The sequence below is a fragment of the Dipodomys merriami genome, unplaced genomic scaffold, assembly GCF_024711535.1.
Source record: "Dipodomys merriami isolate MVZ:Mamm:240054 unplaced genomic scaffold, mDipMer1.0.p SCAF_19, whole genome shotgun sequence".
Taxonomy (NCBI): Eukaryota; Metazoa; Chordata; class Mammalia; order Rodentia; family Heteromyidae; genus Dipodomys; species Dipodomys merriami.
Window position 1 is genome coordinate 7,972,000 of NW_027203270.1, and position 13,917 is coordinate 7,985,916.

Here is a 13,917-nt window from a genome sequence, read left to right on the forward strand (position 1 = left end):
TTTTAAGCATTTTTAGTCAGGTATTACATTTTTTTGGATGTAAAACCTTGGCTACACATTTGTAACTCTCCAGATTCACTCTCAGAAACCTGAGGGAGATGGCAGCTGGCTGAAAAGGCCGAGAAGTATGATTAATGTGTCTGGAGCTGATGAGTTGGTTAATAGGAAAAGTGTCTCCTGGTTTACAGAAGAGTGGCTAAAATACAGTCTAGAGGCCAAATGTAGCTTGGCCAACGACCTGTTTCTATAAATGAAGCTTTACTAGAACACAGCCAGGCCCATTACATGCTACAGTGTCTCTCTAGATGCTTCTACACTATGATGACAGGGTTGGTAGTGTGTCAGAGACTTAAAATATTTATTGGCCAATCCATTTTAGAAGTTTGTTGATCCTTCTTGGTCTTCAGAAGTCTAGGGGTAAGGATGCTCGGCCTTGGATGTAAAGTTAATGCTCATTTTTGTAGATGTTACTTGCTTAGATCTCAACTGAGAGGCATAGTGTTTTAACTGGTATTTTAGCAGTCTCATAAATTTACTCCTGCATTAAGTATACTGAATTGAAATCAAATTTGAAGTGGGAGTAGTAGTAGTAGTAGTAGTAATACAAATTATGGAAAATACATACACAGAGCTATTCAAAACACTCCGCAACTTAAATCTCTACAGAGTAAATGTACCATAGTTGGCCGAGCAGGACTAGATTCTGATTGCTGAGGCGGTCGTCCATCATACTGAGGAAGTGGAGTTGGGTATAACACTGTGGGCATCTCTATGTTTAGTCCAGGGAGTCCATGAAACATGGCTTTCTAAGAGTGACACAGACACACACACACACACACATAAAACAAATCACAAAACATATTTATTTAGCATGTTCTATGTTCTCAATCAGAACACAAGACAGGTTAGTGTTTAAAAGACTGTTAAAGGGCTTGGCTCAAATGATAGAACACTTGCCTAGCAAATGCAAGACCCTAAATTCAAATGGCAGTACTGCCACAAAAAAAAATAAATAAATAAAGGCCAGGTATGATAAAGCACACCTGTAATCAGCACTGTGGCTTGGAGGCAGAATGATAGTGAGTTAGAGGTCAGGGTGGGCTACATAGCAAGTTCAAGACCAACCTGAACTCTAGTGAGACCCTGACTCAAAACACAACCCACAAAAGTCAAACCTAGTAAGGAAAAATAGATCTCTTGAATGAACTTTCAAGGGCTTAAAAAAGAGCTTAATTTCATCTAGCCACCAGCTAGATCTGGTTGGCCACTTTAGATTGGATATGGTTTTAAGTATATTTATAACTATTGTATCCACTCCCTTTTATCCTGTTATTTTATCTATCTATAATCTTATAAACCACGTTACATTTTTATTTTGTTACCTATCTTCAGATATAGATATCTGTCTCTGTTTGGGGATTAGGAGAAATGGCAAAAGGAAAGAGTCAAACTTTTAATCATGATTGTCAGCCATGGCATTGACTTGAAGTGAGCACAAAGCTTCTTACTCTTACCTGGCTGAATTGGAGACCCCACAGAGGAGATTTAAATTCCCTGCTGCCTAGCAGCTCAGAAGCTAACAAGGGCAGCCTGCTCACATGAGCCTTGATCAGCTGGCCTACTGTATGAAGGAAATGCCAAGGAGAAACCCTGGCTTTTCTTCTCAGTAGAAACAAGTAAAAGTAGGGTCAATATAATCTACAGTTAAACAATTTACAGATTATATCCTACAAGCTATTCCCTCCTAAGGTTCAGATGCAATTTAAAATTACTGATACATTTATTTATTCATTCAATCAATCATTTTTGGCAGTATTGCTGTTTGAACTCAGGGCTTCATACTTGCTAAAGTATGAAGTGTACTTCATACTTTATATAAAGTATTATACTTTATACTTCTCTGTTATTATTATTCTGTGTTTATGCACCTTTGGCCCCTCAGGAAGAAACTTTCCACTTCTGTACTATTATTCATTCATGAGTATCAGTATAGTTGCCATATCTGGTAAAAAGCTTTCTCCTTTTCCTCCCTTTGGACCGAGTGCTCTGAATGTGTTCTCTGAAGTATATAGAAAGTATAAACACAGAAGCCAATACTTGCTAAAGCAGGCACCTTTACTGCTGAGCCACCCATACTTCCAGCTATGATTTTTGCTCATTAATTTTGAGATAGATTCTTGCTTCCTACGCAGGCACACACTGGGTGTGATCCACCTATGTTAGGCATCCCAGTAGCTAGGAGAATAGGCATCACCACCTCATCCAGCTCTTCACTGAGAAGGGGAATCTTGTACTTTCAGCCTGGGCTGATCTGCAGTTATGAGCTCAACATCCTCAGTCTCACAAGCAGCTAGGATCATAGGCATGAGCCACTGGTGCACAGCTTGATATGTTTATTGCTTACTTATTTTCTGTTATTAATTCTAAGTATTCTTGACTATAAGCATCTTATTTGGTATATTCTCTTAAATATATATAAGTAATACATATATATATGAATTCATATATATGTATATATATGAATTTTCAATACCTTAAGTCTAGCCTTAGAACAATGATATGAAGTGGTCCTCATGTCTGGGAAAGAAGTAGAAAAACCACTGATTGTAATGGAAACTCTACTTACCTTTAGCACAGCTAAAAGAGCTCCAAGTTCATCAGTTTGTGTCAGTTTCATCTTCCCACCATTGAGGAGTGACTGTATGCCCTTCAATGCACTTTGTAACAACTAGAAGAGGAAAAAGAGCAAGTTAAAAGGCAAAACATGTCAGGTGATGTGTGCTGACTCCTGTAATCCTAGTTAGTCCTAGTTCAAAAGTCTATTGCTTGAGATCTGAGGATCAAAATTCAAAACTAGCCCAGGCAGGAAAGTCCATAAAACTCTTATCTCCAACTAAGCTCCCCAAAAGGGGAAGTAGAGCTGTAACTCAAGTGGTAGAGTGCTACTCTTGAATACAAAAGTTCAAAGATAGTGCTCAGGCTCTGAGTTCAAACCCCAGGATCATCACCAAAAAAAAAAAAAGGCAGATAAAATTTGGTTGTCTAAGGATCAACCTTTTGTTACTACAAAGAAGAAAGCCTCTCGCTAGATTATGAACAACCCTTCTCAACCACACAAAGCAGAGGATGACTACAGAACTGATGAACCACAGTGAGTTATTTTCTAGAGAAGAGTACTTTTAATGATCTTACTAGATTGACACACTTATAAACCAGTATGTGCAACTGGTGAACAAAAACAAAAAACAAAGGAGAAGACAGTGAGACAGTGGGTAGAATAGAATGGGATAGTGGACTGGAAGAATGGAATGGCAAAAGTGGCAGCAGAGAACAGAAGTGGACAGCTCTATAATAAGTGATTGGAGGCTCTTATACACAGAGGCATAGATGCCAGAGGAAGCTAAATGATAAAAATGTGCTCTGGCAGGAAATTCTGTCAACATTGCTACTGTAACTCAGCAATCTCATGTCTAGAACTCTGTCCTTCAGTGTTCCCCACAGGGCAGAATGTGAACTATCGTCCTATTTGAAATAGTGGAAACAGTGAAGAGAAGATTACTTTTCGTCTATTATTAGGATTATGACAGTGATTATATAGGAAGCTAGCCCTCTACTAAATGTGAAATTTAATACTAATAATAGTAGGTGTTGTGTCAAGCACTTTTTTTGCTGATGGTACTGGGATTTTTAACCCAAGGTCTCATGCTTGCTAGGCAGGTACTCTCCCACTTAAGCTATACTTCCCAGCCCTTGTCAAATACTTTAAAGCCTTACTTCATATTCTCCTCATAAGAATCCTATGATGTCATGACCTTACTTATGTAAGTGTAACCCCTCTGTATATCACCTTTACAATTAAAAAAAAAAGAAGGAATCCTATGATGAAGTAGAAGTACTTCATGGAGGTACCAAGTCATTAAATAACTTGTCTAAGTTTTAGCAGTTAGAAAGCATGAGATATATTAATAGAAAAGATACCTTAAAGACACTGCAATTTAAAACCTCCAAAAGCTGCAAAACTGTATCAAATATGATTCCATATGAAAACAATAAATGTGTTCATTCATATATAGAAAAATAATCTGAAGGACTGAGAATGAATTGTCCTCTAAGGTTAGAGCTGAGCAGGGAACTAAAAAGAGCTTTATTTAAACCTTTAAATGTTAAGAAATGGTCATTTGTATGAAATTTTATTAAAGAAATAAAATAGTGCAGATATTGTTGAAATACAGTTTCTTTCCTTTTATGTTTAAAATTAGTTACTAGCCTAAAACTCTATTGTTTTTATACTTAGGAGGGAAAAAAAAATTAAGGCGGACTTTTTCTCCCTCTTTTTTTTTTTTTTTTTCCTTGTGTACTAGTCCTGGGGCCTGAAATCAGGGGCTGGTGCTGCTCAAGGCTAGTGCTTTCCCACTTGAGCCACAGTTCCATTTCTGTGTGTGTGTGTGTGTGTGTGTGTGTGTGTGTGTGTGTGTGTGCGTGTGTGCGTGTGTGCATGCGTGTGCGCGTGTGTGTGTGTGTGATTAATTGAAGGCAATAGTTTCATGGAGTCTGTGTGTGTATGTGTGTGTGTATGTGTGTGTGTGATTAATTGGTGTGTGTGTGTGATTAATTGGAGGCAATAGTTTCATGGAGTCTGTGTGTGTGTGTGTGTGTGATTAATTGGAGGCAATAGTTTCATGGAGTCTTCTGCCCAGGCTGGCTTTGAACCATCCATTAGCCTCAGATCTCAGCTAGGATTACAGGCATAAGCCAGTTGACTCCAGGCTTTTTTCTTTTTCAAAAACTTACACTATTAAAAATATTTTAGGGCTGGGAAGGTGACTCAGTGGTAGAGTGCTTGCCTTGCATGCATGAGGCCCTGGATTCGATTCCTCAGTACTACATAAGCAGAAAAAAACAGAAGTGGTACTGTGGCTTAAGTGGTAGAGTGCTAGCCTTGAGCTGAAGAGCTGAGAGACAGTGCCCAAGCCCAGAGTTCAGGCCCCACAACTGACAAAAACAAAACAAACAAACCAAAAAAAATGTTTTAATCAAAGCAAAATAAATGAATAAAAAGCAGTTTCTTGTCATTTAAACGCGAAGATCAGATATGACTTCCACTATGCATGCAAATTCACCTATGAGTAAAATTCAGCTGTGTGGTATCAGCCTCTATTCTTCTCCTGCTTGTAGACATGCCTGTAACATTTGATAAGATCATAGTACCACCTACCAAACAAAATGTTATATCATCCATGTCAGATGATTTTGGAGACTGTAAAGTGGTCAAGAAGGCTTGGAAACAAATATTTTGGTAGGATTCCTCCAAATATGGCTGTCCAGGCACACTAAAACACACAGAGAAAACAACTCAAACTAACTACTTTGAAATGGCATTCCCCAAAGCATAAGAATTTAAAATAATAATACAAACTAATAGAGTTGAGATATAATCTAACTACTGCTTTACTGTGGAAAACTGCACTTTGGCTAATTAGTTACTCATACACAGGCTCAGGCTTAAATAGGAAGAAGGAAGAATGGTTTCTATAGGGAGATGCCCAAGAAGTTTCTAGTGGAACAAGTTTGAAAAAAGACAAAGTTTTTTTGTATTGTTGTTGTTGGTTGTGGAACTTGAACTCTGGGCCTGGGCACTCACTGTCCCTAAGCTTTTTCACTCAAGGCTTGCGCTCTATCACTTTGAGCCAAGGTGCCCTTCCAGTTTTCTGGTAGGTAACTGGAGATAATATTCTCACGGACTTTCCTGCCTGGGCTGGCTTTGAACCGCGATCCTCAGATCTCAGCTTCCTGAGTAGGCATGAGCCACTGTGCCTGCTTTTCTCTCTCTTTCTTTCTGCTGGTAGTGTGGCTTGAACCCAGGGACCTTGTACCCTCACTAGGTTTTCTTGATCATAGCTGGTACTCTACCACTAGAGGCAAACTCTACTTCAAATATTTTTGCTGGGGGCTGGGAAGGTGGCTCAGTGGTAGAGCGCTTGCCTTGCATGCCTGAGGCCCTGGGTTTGATTCCTCAGCACCACATAAGCAAAATGAAAAAAGCTGGAAGTGGCACTGTGGCTCAAATGGTAGAGTGCTAACTTTGAGCTGAAGAGCTGAGGGACAGCGCCCAAGCCCAGAGTTCAGGCCCCACGACCGGACCAAAAAAAAAAAAAAAAATATATATATATATATATATACACACACATATATATATATATATGTATATATATTTTGCTGGTTAATTGGAGATAAGAGCCTCCAAATGTAATCCTCAGATCTCAGTCTCTCAAGTACCTAGGATTATAGGTGTGAGCCACTAGCACCCAGCACACTCATTTCTTGATAAGCTTTCACCTTCTATTTCTTGATAAGCTTTTTAAAAATTAAAAACAAACAATTTTAGCCACAGATGGCTCGGGCCTATAATACTAGCTATTCAGGAGACTAAAATCTAAGGATTGGGGTTCAAAACTAGCCACGGCAGGAAAGTCTATAAGACTCTTATCTCCAATTAACCACCAAAAAGCCAGAAGTGGAGCCTGTAGCTCATGTGGTAGGTAGAATGCACAAAAGCTCATGGACAGTACCCAGGCCTTAAGTTTAAGTCCTAGGACTGGCACAAAAAATAATATAAATGACTTAAGAGATGACAGGGAAATGCAAGATAGGATTCTTCTTTTCTTTATGTTTTTAAGACAAAGTCTCATCTCACTATGTAGCCCAGACTGCAACTTGAGATCCTCCTACCTCAGCCTCCCAAGTACAGGAACTATCTCATGTGTTGCCAAGCCTAGCATAAAGTAGATTATTTTTCTACACAGGTTGTGGCTTCAGACAGACATGGCAACCTGCAAAGAGCCTACCTAAGAGAGGTCCTATCTTCTTACTATTGGGGACCTGATGGGGTCTACATACCTGAGACATAAGTTGGCCATGCAATGTACTGCAGCTCTCCTGACTTCAGCATCAGATTGAGCCAAGTCACTCAACTTTGTCAAGAGGCCAGTCTTGCCTAGCAAGTCTGGGAGGTACTAAAACAAAACAACAGCACTGTTAATCTAATAAAAGTGTCTTGAAAAATACTATTTGTTAAACACATTTTATTTTTTAACTAAAGAGCAGATATATACCTCAAAAGATTAGCTATTCATAAGGAGAAAATGTTACACCACAAGTAGGACCTATGGCTGGTTTCTGTCAAATAATAATACCCAAGAGTATTATTGCCACTTGGCTTTCTTTTTGGCTATTTTTATTTTTTAAAGTTAAGGTGAATACAATTTGGTTAAATAACTTGTGGGTGAGTAGGAAATATGGGCTTTTCAAAAACCAAATAAACCTGCTTTTGTTTTTTTCTTCTTTTCTTCTTCTTAAAAAAAAAAAAAAGCTATTAAGTAAATCTTTTTTTTTTTTGCAAGTCCTGGGGCTTGAACTCAGGGCTTGGGCACTGTCCCTGAGCTTCTTTTGCTCAAGGCTAACATTCTACCACTTGAGCCAAAGCACCCCTTCTGGCTTTTTCAGTTTATGTGGAACTAAAGAATCGAACCCAGGGCTTCACGCAGGCTAGGCAAGCACTTTTCCACTAACCCACATTCCCAGCCAGTAAATCTTTTAGACAGCAAAAACATGCCAAAAAACTGCAGGAAGGATCTAGTGATAGACAATAATGCATGTACGATGGGTAATGATAATAATTTTTAGTAGTGAGGGAGTACCAAGCACTTTACAAAGATTCTGTCAATTCATCCTCAGAGCAATTCTTTGACACATGAGGAAACAAAGCTCAGAGGGGTTCATGAACATTACTCATAGATATATACATCCATTCGCTGCCAGGATAGAAATCTGAGCAAGGTCTGTTGGTTCCAAAGCCTGTGCTGTTATCTTTTCAAAGCAAAGTCAGGACATAGTTTCAATTACCTTTTGACATTTTGAGCCATTGCAGTACACCAGAGCTGCCAAGGCTTGAAGAATTTTCATGTGTGTCCAGGAACTACATTGGTGGATAGCTGAAATAGTATACGCCAATAGGAAATCCAAGTTCTGTTCATCTACAATCACCTATAGACAGAGGAAAAATAGAGGTGACTTAGCTTTCAAAAACATTTTCACCCTTTTATAACACATATGCTTTCCTGAATCAAGCTGTGTATTGTGTACATATCTGTTTTTTTTTAATTTATACTTAATTTTTTTTTTTTTCGGTCATGGGGCTTGAACTCTGGGCCTGGGCGCTGTCCCTCAGCTCTTCAGCTCAAGGCAAGTGCTCTACCGCTTGAGCCACAGCGCCACTTCCATACATATCTGTTTTTTTTGTGTGTCAAAATGATGAGTTCCAAAATTTGACCAAGATAGAGGCCTTCTCCCTGCCCCAGGGACTCCCTCACTTCTTCCCCTTTGGTCCCTCCATTCAAAACAGAACTTGGTCAAGTCCTTCCAACTTTTCCTTAAATTAACCAGAAATTGGCAGCTGTAAATAGAGACATAATACTCAACCCACTGAAATGTCTTAATTCAACTAAATTTCCTGATTCATAGTAATCGCTCAACAAATACACAGTAAATGAATGTATCTTTGAAATAGCAACAATATCTGGTTTTGGAAGTAATATGATTTGAACTCGGGACCTACAGAGGCCATGTCTCTAGTCTTTAGTATAGTGTGGGGAATACAATGAGTGATGACATATTTCTTCCTTCATGGAGTTTACAATCTTGAGATACATTAGAATAACCTAAGTACCATTTTATGAACATTTGAAATAAATTCAACAAATGAGAGAAAGTTGGGGCCACAAGTGATCAAGAAGCTTTCTGTTAGTGATATGAAACATCACATGTGAGAACAGCAAACATCTGAAACCATCTTACATTGATAAGAAACATTCTAAACTTAAAATCAGCCTCATCTCAGGTAGCAGATACTGCCAGTTACCTACAACATACATCTTCTTTCCTGAGGACTGAGTTCTGGGTTTGTTTTTGGCATCTCTCTCTCTCCCACATAACAACCACAAGTCCTAATTAGCCTAAGACAGTGGTTCTCAACCTGGGACAATCATGACCCCTGGGAACATTTGGCAATGTCTATAGACATCTGTGAGTGTCAAATTGAAAGGATGCTACTGGCATCCGACAGACAGAGACAAGGATGTCCTACAATGCACAAGACAACATCAGATATAACAGAATTGTCCAATCCAAAATATCAAGTGTTAGGAGCTGAAGGCATTCTGGCTGCACACAGTAATTGTTTGGGGGAGGTTAAGCTCTCCAGTTGATGCTACTGTGCAGTCAAGGTTGAAACCACTGGTTTAAGCCATTCATTCTCCTGTTCAGAAACTGGTTCAGAAGTATTCATCATATCTCTCCAGCAGCCTATTAGGGAAATCTGCTGGACAATCTATGGGACCTCTCTCTCTCTCTCTCTCTCTCTCTCTCTCTCTCTCTCTCTCTCTGTTACCAGCACTGGGGTTTGAACTCCAGGCTTTCCACTCTTACTACCTCATGGCTGGAGTTTTACCACTCAAACCAGGTGTCCACCTCCAGTTTTTTGTCATTGATAAGTGTTTCAGATTTGTCTGCCAGACTGGCTTCAAACTGCAATTCTCAGATCTCAGCCTGCTGAGTAACTAGGATTATAGGTGTGATCCACCAGCACCCAGCAAGTTTTCTTATTCTTAGATAAAAGAGACACAAAATAAATGGTTCTTTGCTTAGCATTATTTTTTATGAGAAATCTAGAATTGAGCCAGGCATTGGTGGCTCATACCTGTCCTAGGTCCTCAGGAGGCTGAAATCTGAGGATTGTGGTTCAAAGTCAGCTCATGAGGCTCCTATTGCCAATTAATTGCCCACTTCAAAAAAAAAAAAAAAGCTGAAAATGGAGCTGTGGCTCAAGTGGTAGTGCATTATCTAGAGCACAAAAAGCTCAGAGATAGTGCCTGACCCTGAGCTCAAGCCCCAGGACAGGCACAATAATAATAATAATAATAATAATAATAATAATAATAATAATAATAATAATATTAATAGAAGCCTAAATTGAGGCAGTCATCTTATGACAGGAGAGAGGCTAGAGGAAGCTGGTTCTTGGGCCTGATCTCAGAGCCTGAAGTTTGCTTGGGTTGCCTGGTAAAATGCCAGTCATGAGCTGGCATTATACTTCTTAATCCAGGCCTCCAGCTTGATTTTTTGCTGGATAATTAGAGATGGAGTCTTTACATAAGTTTAGCTTTAAATCATAGTCCTCCAAGTCTCAGCCTCCTGAGTGGCTAGGACTACAGATGTGAACTACCAATAAAGGTTGTTTAAATATATTCTTTTTTGTTGTTCTTTTTTTTTGTTTTAATATATTCTTATTTAAGGCATTTGTGTATGTGTTTTGTTGGGAATCAAATACAGGGCACAAATGTCCTAAGCAAAGGCTCTACCACTGAGTTATACCCCTAGCCCAAAACATTTGCTTTTTCTAGCATCTAGCCTAATACTTACCACACATGTAGTATCTCAAAGGCAATTATTCTCAGATTTCATGAGTCCTGAAGTCACATATATCTTATTACCTGTAATGTGTTAAGCAAATGGTGAATCAGCTGAGACACTTTGCTGACAAGATGATTCTGATTAAGAGGCACAAGTCGGCAAGCTTGAACAAGAAGAGCAGTGACATCCTATTTAAAAAAAGAAAAGAAAAAAGACAAAGCAATGGTAATGTACCTATAAGGTAGGTGAAGACCCCCATCCCCCCCAGGACCTGGCCAAATAGGAAAATTAAATAGCACACCTAATAATGGGAGAAGATGTCATCTGAATAAAAATTAAGGCAGGAAATCTCAGGATTGGGGAGGGAGATAAAATAGCAGCACAAAAATAAGATGTGCTAAAATGAAGGAAAAGAACCAACTGAATTTTTCTCAAGCTAACAGCTCCAGAGTTTCTAGTTGACATCATGCATAGACAGTACAAATGAATAACCAAAGAAAGATTTCTAGCATGCTGAGGCTAAAAATACCAAAAAGTACACTTTTAACAACATAGGGAAAATCAGCAATGACATTTATATTAATCTTAAGTAAAATTAGGGAAAAATACATTGGGAGGGGGAGGGAGAAAACGATTTGCAAATCACACCATTTATACATTGACTTTTACAGAATACAAAGTCCTGAGCACTGGCTCCAAAGACGAAACATTTTCCTGAACCTCAAAGAATGAGTGAGACAAGCACATAAATAATAAAGTAAATTAAGTGTTGAAAGTATTCAGTATAAACTCAATGAGGAACTAGCAATTAGGGAGGATCAGTGGAATGGCCTGTTTCAGGGCCTTGAACAAGCTAGGCAAGGGCTCACCACTAGAGTTTTATCTCTAGGTCTTTTGTTTTCTTTTTTGAGATAAGGTCTCCTGAACTTTAACTGGGTAGGCCTTGAACTCACAATCCTTCTACAGCACATCCAGCAGGGAGGTGATTTTTTTTTTTAAAGCAAAATCTGGAATGATGTGAAGGATGGATAGAACTCTGCCATACAGACAGGGCACCAAAAACCTACTGTAAATGTACACAATGGGAATGAATGGAGATGAGAAACAGCCACAGGTGCTTGAGGAGCAGCAAGTTCTGAATGACTGCACACAGGACACAAAGGAGGTGACAGGAGAGACATTTTTACCTCAAAAACATCGAAGTACACAAATAAATCAAAACTTTCTCTTGCTTCTTCCTTTATCCCACCAAACCCTTAATGAAGTACCCTATTACTCTTCTGGATCTTTTTTTTTTTCATATATAAACATACACTTTATAATGCCCTTCCCTCCTGGAACCCCAAATTATTCTCATACTATATGAATTGTTTTGCTACTGGCTTCAACTGTTTACCAATATACATTGAAGATCTTGCCAGATTAGATCTTTACGTTTATAGTCAGATGAAAAAAAACAACAAGGAAAGATAAATTCTGGTAGCAAAGAATGGTCTGGAGGAAGGACTGGATTAAGAAATGAGAACGGTGGTGGAATATCCTGGTAGCGGTCATCTTGCCCAGGATACTGACAATGGGAAAAGAGAGAAGACACATTAAGAGAAACATGTTTGAGATAGCTCGGAAGAAGGCTTGGGGATAAAGTGTGTGGAAATAGTGTATTCATTTTTAGGAACTTTTATGGCTGAGTAAGTGAACCCCACTTAAGTGAACCCCAGAAGTAGGTGGAGTGACTGGCTCAAGACTTAAGGAAATTAAGTAAATGATATGCAGGGCCTGGTGAGTACGAATAAGATTACTCAGACAGTGAAAAGGTCCTCTAAAGAGGCAGAGGGGAAGGAGCTAGTTTGGAAGAACAGAAAATACGGGACATTGTGATACCCTTAAGCTCCAATTCTAGCTCAGCCAACAAAGGGATCTTAATGAGCTCCAGTGTTCCCATTAGTGAGAACTGGTGTTCTGATCTCCACGTCCTAAGATTTCCTTGAATCGGTCATGGTAAAGTCCAGTGCTTAGTAAGCTGTCATGATAAAATGCCATCTACAAATGTCTTTTGGATGCATAGGTGCATTTCGGGCGTGGGGTCGGGGGAAAGGTGGGACGGGAGATGACCACTGAGGAATTCACCAAGTTGGGTCTTCTAGATGGAGGAGAGCCGAGAAGGTGGCACTAGGGCAAGACAGACAGCTTGGGACTTCGTGTGGGTGGGTGCTGGTGGAAACTGAGTCTTCTCCTGCGAGGAGAAACAAGAGCGGGAGGGCCCAAAGGATGGGGCCCAGGCCGGCGAGGCGGGCGCGGCTCGAGTGCCTAGGAACGCAGCCCTGGCTCGAGGATCGAGGGGTGGGGGCCAGGGCTGAAGAGGCGGCGCTAAGGCCGAAGGGCGGGGCCAGGGCAGTGGGCGGGGCTCGAGGGCCAGGCTATTGTAAGGACCGGTCGAAGGTGGATGGGTGGGGGAGAGCGGATGGGCGGGGCCGAATCGAGGGGCGGGGCCAAGACCGAGAAAGCCATTGCAGAGGGCGGGGTTCGAGGTTTGATGGGCGGGGGGCGCCTGGGGCAGGGGACGTGGCTCGAGGGCCGGTGGGCGGGGCCGGACCTGGGGCGGGGCTCGAGGGAAGGGGGTGGGGACAGGACAGATGGCGCGGCGGGCCTCTCGCCGCAGGCCGCCTACCTCGGGGTCCACGCCGGTGCTTTCGCTGTAGTTCTCGGAGATGAGCTGATCGAAGAGCAAGTGGATCTCAGTGCGGGCGGAGCTACTGTCATCCGGGCGCAGGGCGCGCAGCCTGGCCGCCAGGCGGCGGAACCCACTGATCTGATCAGCGGGCGGCTCCCGCGGAGACAAAGGCGGCGGCTGCCCACACGGCAGCGAACCAGCAACCTGCACCGCCGCCATGTTTTTCCCTGCTGTAAAAGTCACTGGGAATTACTTCCGGGGCATCCCTTAGGGGCGTTGCTCGCTACTTCCGGAAGTTCCTTATAGGGACCAGAAAGGCCTGCGGAGGGGTTTGAAGATGGTCTTCTTTAAATGCCCTGTGAAATTCGCTGGGTAGCTTTTGCTGCCCATCTCTCCTAGGTCTGGCGAATACCTGAGTCCTGTGTTTGGTTTTTTTTTTCCTGTCCGAAAAAGTTGTTTGTTGAGGCAGGGCTGACATTGATTCCTGCTGGGGATGGCAATGGCCGAAACTGCTAGATCTCTGACTGCCTTCTGCCCTTCACACCACATCAGAGCCCTTGATGACCCCCCAGCCCCAGACACATCACTCACTTATCTGCTTGAGCACATTACTTAATTTCCCCAAAACTCAAAATGTCATGTGAAGTAGTGGTGCTGAACAATCAAAAGGTGGTTGTAAGACTAAACCAGATAATGCATGTGGAAATCTTTGCTGCATAGAAAGTACTCCACGAATGTCGTATTTTCTTCAAATTCACCATCACCCCAGTAGCTTTATT

At 41.1% G+C, this 13,917-nt stretch overlaps 1 protein-coding gene across 2 annotated transcripts in view; it reads right to left on the reverse strand.

The window, feature by feature from the left end:
* The window catches only part of Heatr6 (HEAT repeat containing 6), a 34,191-nt gene extending 20,818 nt beyond the window's left edge, over positions 1-13,373 (reverse strand). Inside the window, exons 1-7 of one of the 2 annotated variants that reach the window (XM_070027167.1) lie at positions 13,136-13,373; positions 10,548-10,655; positions 7,903-8,043; positions 6,898-7,013; positions 5,216-5,330; positions 2,627-2,728; positions 678-806 (exon numbers count right to left, since the gene is read on the reverse strand). In XM_070027167.1, coding sequence (XP_069883268.1) covers positions 678-806; positions 2,627-2,728; positions 5,216-5,330; positions 6,898-7,013; positions 7,903-8,043; positions 10,548-10,655; positions 13,136-13,357 — 933 coding nt within the window. In that variant the 5' untranslated portion in view covers positions 13,358-13,373. Of the gene's footprint in view, positions 1-677; positions 807-2,626; positions 2,729-5,215; positions 5,331-6,897; positions 7,014-7,902; positions 8,044-10,476; positions 10,656-13,135 lie in introns of both variants that reach the window. The other variant, XM_070027166.1, reaches the window with a different exon arrangement.
* Positions 13,374-13,917: the final 544 nt, after the last annotated feature.